We start from the raw sequence: 7,914 nt of genomic DNA, 5'->3' as shown, positions 1-7,914 counted from the left end.
CCCCCCCCCCAGCTCTCCCTTGTATGTTCTCCTCCTGCTTGGTTATCAATTTATTCATTCATCACAAAAAAAAGTGATTCCCACTTCACACAAGAATTATTCAAGACTTTAAACCAACTGTGTTGTTTCCACATGAACTGGTCATATAGCTTATAAAACCTATGGAATGGCTTGCAAATGGCCCCATCTCGTGTATCAATTAGATCATATAATGGAATCATTTGTTGCGCCTACAGTTGTAAGGTTCACACCAGTAAAAGAAGGATAGATCAGACCACACCATCAATGATATCTATGTTGGAATATTTGTAATAGGGGTACTTTAGGAACTGTGTTTATGTTATGTTGTCCTATTTTGTCTTTCTTGTATTTCCTTTTATTTTCATTTCACCTCCCTAGGGAGGAATGTGTAATCCCTAAACCATTATTAGAAACTAATATATGTGAGGTGAGCAATAGAGCTAACATAATTGTTACGCTCTCATTTCTCTTTTTCTCCTCTCACCGTCTCTCCCTCTCCTCTCTACCTCTCTTCTTCATTTCTCCTTGGTCTCAGATCTCACTCTTCTCAACTTCCAACTATCTATTCAGTAACCATACAAGAAAGCAACAAAGACGATGAACTAATTTTTTCTTTCATATGCAAAGAGAAGTTAATAAATTTGATGGAGGGCCCGGTAGGGGAAGGTAAGGAAATCAGAGCTGCAGGGGGAGATGGGAGATCGCATAAGAGAAGGGAGAGAGGGAGGAAAGGAAGTACACACACTAACCCTCACTCTCAAACACAAACTCAATTCATTCTTTAATTCTTTTCTTGTCTACTTGAAACTTACAATGGATCCCTTATTTATAGGGTACTTAGTACAAACATAACCTACTAACATAAACATTACTTCGTACCCTAACAAACACTTAGCAGCCCACATGTTTCTCATGGGCAGCCCACATGCTTCATGTGACCAGCTCACATGCTTCTCATTGGCACAGGCCACAGGCCACATGCTTCACATGAGCATGGACTTGGGATGGAGGAGTACACCCCTACTGACCTAACAAACACACCTAACATACATACCAGATAAACATACCTAACAAATATACCTAACCTTTACCAAAGTAATACTTTGGAATTGGACTTTGGACTCTAAATAAAAAGAAGTAAACTAAGAAAAATAAAGTCTATAAAAGGGCTGCTGCTGGTCTTTCTCGGGTTAGTGTTCATGTGAACAGTAACTCGTGAATAGCGTTCCAATACTGCATCAAAATTAGCACATTCGTCTGTGAATAAGGTTTAGTAATGAAAAGGTGCAGAAAACAAAGATTTGAAAGAGGGGGAGGGGGAGGGAAAAAGTTTCAAGATACCGAAAATACCCATTTATAATTAGAATTTAATGCAAAATCTCTAGAATTGGCACGCATGGAGTCAGATCTGCAGCATTTATAGCAGTTTCTTCTTCGTGTTACCTATCAAAAAATAAAAACAGAAAAAAAAAAAGGACACACAATGATTACCTTGCTCAGTGCCACATACGCCCTTAGGCTTTCCAGTTGATCCGGATGTATACATCAAATAACAGAATGTTCTTGGGTTTGTACTTTCACAAGGCCAATCCAAGTGAAGCTGATCAAATCGGTCCCGTAGGTGCCCCTTCATAGATATGCACAAAAGAGAACAACAGCTGTGATCCACTAGCCAATCGGATTTGTCACAATGGTCATGGTTGCTTGTATCCAGAGAAAAAGGACCCCTGATAACAAGCAAAACATCGGAACTGGAAACAATGGATAATATCCTCTCCTTTGGCCATGAAGGATCTAGAGGCAAAAAAGCTTCCCCACATCTTAGAACTGAAAGAACAGCTATTATGTACTCAACAGAAGGTACCATATATATTCCCACTATCTTTGGGGTACTATCCACATTTTGAAATTTGGTCAACTGATCCCCAGTCATTTTGACCTTTTTTGATGACACAGAAAGTTTCCCATCCAATTTCTGCTCTCGATCAGAATAACCTGCTAAAAAGACAAGATTCGGCAGACAGCAAGTTAGCATACTATTGATCAGGCAAAACAATGAACTTGTGCCACCCTAGCAACTCAAATGGACAATGGTCCATCATCAAATATAACAACAACAACAACAAACAACAAACTCAGCCTTATCCCAACTTAATGGGGTCGGCTACATGGATCCATACAAACAAAATTGAAAAGTCCAAACAGAAGTGGAGGGGGGAGAGATGCGAAGATGAGAGAGGTAAGAAAAGAAATATGAGAGTAAGAGAAGAGGCACAACCCAGTAGTTAGGAAAGTCTCAGCTAAATGGGGTTGGCTACATGGGTCCTTGCTCTCCAAAAGGTTCTATCCTATGTCATAGTGGAGACAAGACCAAGGATATGCATGTTATTCCTCACCACTTCGTCTATGGTCATTTTAGGCATGCCCCTAACTCTTTTGGCTCCTTCAATCTGGATCCGATCACTCCTCCTTATTGAGGTGTCCTCAGGCCTCCTTTGAACATGACCATACCACCTCAAGCAACTTTCAAGGAGCTTGTCATTAATCGGGGCCACTCCCAAAACAGATCTAACATGTTCATTCCGTACTTTATCCTTCCTAGTTTTACCACACATCTATCTTAACATCCTCATCTCAGCTACACATAGTTTCTCAATATAGCTCTTCTTGACTGCCCAACATTCTGCCCCATACATCATAATTAGATGCACAACAGTCCTATAGAATTTTTCCTTGAGCTTTAAAGGGATACATTGATCACATAGGACTCCAGATGCGCCTCTCCACTTCATCTATCTTTGTGAGATATCATCCTCTATATCACCTTCTTTATTTATGGTAGACCTCTAGTATTTAAAACAATCACTTTGAGGAATATCTATCCCCTCAATTCTCACCATATCATTATCCAACATAGAGCAGCTAAAGTTACATTTGACAAATTCCGTCATCGATCTACTAATCTTAAAACCTCTTGATTCCAATTTTGATCTCCAAAGCTCCAACTTAATTTTAATCCCCGCATTAGTCTCATCCATTAAGATGATGTCATATGCGAAAAACATGGACCTCAACTAACATGTTTTTCGTTAATTCATCCATGATAAGCGCAAACAAATAGGGGCTTACGACCGATCTTTGATGTAATCCAATCGTAATTGGGAATTCCTTGCCTAGACCTCTCACAGATCTCACTCTAGTCACCATTCATATATGTCCTTAATTATATCCACATATATACTCGGCACCTCCCTCTTTATCAGGACATCTGGTTAAATCTCTAGGAATCATATGCTTTTTCTAAGTCAATAAAGATCATATGGAGATCCTTCTTATGGGCTCTATACCTTTCCATGATCCTCCTCAAGAGGCAGATAGCCTTTGTTGTAGATCTACCTAGCATATATCCAAATTGGTTTTCCAAAATCTTAGTTTCTTTTCTTAGGCGGGCTTCAATAACTTTCTCTCATAGTTTCATAGTATCACTCATTAGTTTTATGCTTCTATAGTTATTACAGCTCTGAATATCTCCTTTATCTTTATATACTAGAACAACAATGCTTCTCCTCCAATCATCTAGCATCATCCTTGTATTCATAATCTTGTTAAACAGCTTGGTCAACCTCAACCATGATGCAAATCAAAGCTTGAAGAAGAAGACAAAAACAAGAGTCAGAAATTACTGTTCATGAAACACTGTTCACATAAACAGTAACTCGTGTTACAGTTCACGCGCCATTGTTCACGTGAACGGTAAAGTGGTGCCATATTTCATATTTCAGTTTCCTATTTAGTTTAGTTTGTTTTTATTTACTTCGTGAGCAATATAGTCAAGTTAGTTTTCTATTTTGTTAGTCAAAAGAGTTTCTATTTTGTTACTTAGATTAGTTTCTTTTTGTGTTTAATTGTCAGTTTCTAATTTATTCTTACTTGGTTAGCAAGTTAGACACAACTTAGAAAGTCCTATTTCAGTCCATTAGTTTCCTTTTTTATTGTGTCTTTATATCCAAGCAATGTAAGGCTATTTAAAGCCCATCAATTATAACGAGAAGGGAGATTTTTTTGTTAAACAAAAAAAGATGGCTTATGCTATTGTGTCGTGGGATGCGGCTGGGTGAGATGCCCTAGGTGAGATGCCTAAACTTGAGGGGTGAGATGCCTAAAACCTAACCTTCTTCTTCTTCCCCCTTCTCAACCCTCCATCGAATTCTCTTTTTGTTTTCTTATTTTCCTTTTATTTGTTTGCTGTGAGAGAGTGTTTGAGAGCTAGAACCAAGCCTATTGGAGGACATCTTCTCTATTCAATCAGAATTCCAGATCCTGCATGAGATTAGGATCACTTGTGATTTTAGTTCTAAATTATTTGGTATCAAAGCCTAGCCACAGCAAGGATGGAGCCACGTGATTTTCATGAGGAACTTTCTTCATACATCTTCTTTGAATGGATAGATGAATTGGACATGCACTTTGACAGCTACAACTTGACAAAGACGCAACGACTTCGATATGTTTGCTCCCAGATGAGTGATTGTGTTCGAATACAATGGGGAGTCCGTGAAAGCCAACTTCAAGCTCAAGGAGGTGAGCCTAGAACGTGGGAAAAGATGCAGTACGAGTTGGCGGGCATGTACCTATCTAAGCATAAACAAATGATGTACTTTCCTCCACCAGATTTCCAAAAGCCATTCTCAAGTCACAAGATTGCTATTGTCGAGAGAGAGGTAGTCAGTGATGTTCCTATCAGAGAAATTAATGTGGATAAAATCGAAAGCAACATAGTCACAATTGTGGACAAGGAGATCGAACCCAAGGAGAATGATGGTTCAACATCTGTGATGCTTGTGAACAGCCGAGAGGAAGATCTTAAAGGGTTCAAGATTGAAGTAACGGTTGACAAAATCACTGAAGAGACTATGAACAACAAGGACGAGGGACTAGAAGAGCATGTAGAGAAATTGTTAGAAGACGACCCCATGGACACAACCGTATACATAAAAGTTGAGCATGTGGAGCTTGTCATCCCCTTGAAGTACCTTGAAGAGCATCAATTGTGCCTATACGACTACATTCGTATGATCAAGAAGCTGCCTAAATTTTTCTACGACTTGAAAAGGGGCGTGCACCATACTATAATCACCTTCACACTCTACAAAATTCGAGGACGAATTTTTTTTTAAGAGTGGGTGAGTTGATGCAGATCAAAGCTTGAAGAAGAAGACAAAAACAAGAGTCAGAAATTACTGTTCACAAAACTAGTTACTGTAACAGTAACTTATGTTACTATTTATGTGAACAGTAAAGTGGTTCCATATTTCATATTTCAGTTTTCTATTTAGTTTAGTTATTCTCTTTTTACATCATGAGCAATCTAGTCAAGTTAGTTTCCCATTTTGTTAGTCAAAGGAGTTTCTATTTTGTAACTTAGATTAGTTTCTTTTGTGTTTAATTGTCAGTTTCTAATTTATTCTTACTTGGTTAGCACGTTAGACACAAATTAGAAAGTCTTATTTCAGTCCATCAGTTTCCTTTTTTATTGTGTTTTTATGTCCAAGCAATGTAAGGCTATTTAAAGCCCATCAATTATAATGAGAAGGGAGATTTTTTTTGTTAAACAAAAAAAGATGGCTTATGCTATTGTGTTGTGGCCTTGTGGGATGCGGTTGGGTGAGATGCCCTAGGTGAGATGCCTAAACTTGAGGGGTAAGATGCCCAAAACCTAACCTTCTTCTTCCCCCTTCTTAACCCTCCATCGAATTCTCTTTTTCTTTTCTTATTTTCCTTTTATTCGTTTGCTGTGAGAGAGTGTTTGGGAGCTAGAACCAAGCCTATTGGAGGACATCTTCTCTATTCAGTCAGAATTTCAGATCTTGCATGAGATTAGGATCACTTGTGATTCTAGTTCTATATTAAACCAGGTAACGCCACATATTCCAAAGGTTTTCCACACTTCTGTTGGGATCTCATATGGGCCTAGTGTCTTTCCAGTTTTCTTCTTTCTCAAGGCTTCTTTAACTTCCGCCACCTAACCTTTCTACATATCTATGCCGTGTGGGGTCTTGTTGAGCAGAGCCATCTTACAAATCATTTCTACTCGCACTATCTCCATTTAGTAGGGCACTAATACACTCATCCCATCTCTTCACAATATCCTCATCCCTTACCAACACTCTTCCGTCATCACCTTTGATACATTTTTTTTTTTTATGAATAAATAAATTCATTACCAAGAGGAAAAGAATATACAAAGGGGAAAGGGGGGGGGGAGCTAGATCAGGCTAGCAAAACAAAGAAATCAAAATACAACCAAAAAGATCTAATACTAGATAAGCCAAAAGAAAACCAAGCAAACCCAAAAATAAGGGAGATAGCAGCAAGGAAGGGGAATGGTGTCAACATGAAGGTTCCAGGAGGCAATGATATGTCTATTGTTGGTGGAACTGGGAACATGCTCGTGGGGAAGAGACTGGATTTTGGAGGTTACATCGAAGAAGATGGCTTTCCAAATCTTATCAAGTGAGCGAGATTTGGAAGACAATCTAGATATGATTGATAGTAGCAGAGAAAGCCAGTTTCCCAATAATGTCACAAATATAGGATCTAGAGAAGGTCATGTCAATCCAAATCCATTCTCTATCAAAAGAAAGAATAGGCCTCGAGGAAGGCCAGCATTTAGAGAGAACCAGATTCCAGATGAAGCTGGAAAGGGGGCCGGAGAAGAAAAAGAGGCCGATATCCTCAAAGTCATGGGCACAGAGGCAACAAGAAGGGGAAACTGGGATATGGCGGTGGATGAGAAAGGATTGGGTAGGAAGGCAGTTGGAGAAACATCTCCAAAGAGTAAGAGAGTAGTGGGGGATGTGGCCTTTAAACCAAACAAGGTTACGCCAAGGGACCTCAGGACCGAAGGATCGAATGAAGGACCAAGCCAAGGCAGAAGAGAAAATCCCATTGGATGAGTGAATCCAGGTGCATTTATCTTCTCTACCTCGGTGGCCAGGAGGGAGAGGAGGAAGGGAAGACTAGAGGTCTAACAGGGGAGGAGCAGAATGAGGAGGGGGCCAGCTAAGAGGGGACATGATATAGGAAACAGTAGCGGATTTGGACATACCAGAGGAGTAGATGATCCTAGGGGACACCAAGGAGGCAAGGATACCAGCCGAGTGCCAAGGATCCATCCATAAGGAAGTGGTTTGACCATTACCAATGGAGAAGGAGATGGCATTAAGGGCTAAGGGGTAGAGAGAATTTTCCTCCATATCCATGAATTATCCAGAGGGACAGGATTAGTCCAGAGGGAGTGATGCTTGAGGTGATAGAAGTGGATCCAGTCAACCCAGATGCTCTTGTGCTTGAAGCAATTCTCCAAATGAGCTTGAGAATCCCAGCAGAATTGACATCTTTTATCTGCCTAATGCCAACGCCTCCTTCGGCCTTGGGGAGACAAACCTTGCTCTAGCTGAGAGGATGAAGAAATCTGAAGGATTCTGTCCCTTTCCAGAGGAAGGAGCAGAAGATGCTTTCAATGGCCTAGATAGTGGCAACATGAAGAGTATAAACACCAGACCAATAGATATACAGGGATTGGAGCACTAAACGGATGAGGGTTAGGCAGCCTGCATAGAGAGCAGTTCGCCTTTCCAGAGCTGAAGCTTCTTACGCAGGTTGTCAAGCAAGGGGGAGCAGTGATGGCAGGAGAGCTTGGAGGAGATGAGGGGGAGGCCTAGGCACTTAACAGGAAGGGGGCCCAGGGAGAACCTTGTCAAGCCTAGGAGAAGATCCTGGGAGTCAAAGGAGACTCCAGAAAGGAAGAGACTAGACTTGAGCAGGTTAATACGGAGACCAGAGAGAGTCTCAAAGGGTCTAAGAGAGTCCATAATGGTGGAAATGGAGAGA

General features: G+C 40.4%; 1 protein-coding gene across 1 annotated transcript in view; it reads right to left on the bottom strand.

The window, feature by feature from the left end:
* The window catches only part of LOC122081699 (putative acyl-activating enzyme 19), a 95,342-nt gene that overhangs the window by 79,704 nt on the left and 7,724 nt on the right, over positions 1-7,914 (bottom strand). Inside the window, 1 exon segment of the mRNA XM_042648896.1 lies at positions 1,513-2,019. Coding sequence (XP_042504830.1) covers positions 1,513-2,019 — 507 coding nt within the window.

The sequence above is a fragment of the Macadamia integrifolia genome, chromosome 6 (genome assembly GCF_013358625.1).
Source record: "Macadamia integrifolia cultivar HAES 741 chromosome 6, SCU_Mint_v3, whole genome shotgun sequence".
Lineage (NCBI taxonomy): Eukaryota > Viridiplantae > Streptophyta > Magnoliopsida > Proteales > Proteaceae > Macadamia > Macadamia integrifolia.
Note: the sequence above shows the minus strand (reverse complement) of the source record. Positions and strands in the feature narration are given on the sequence as shown.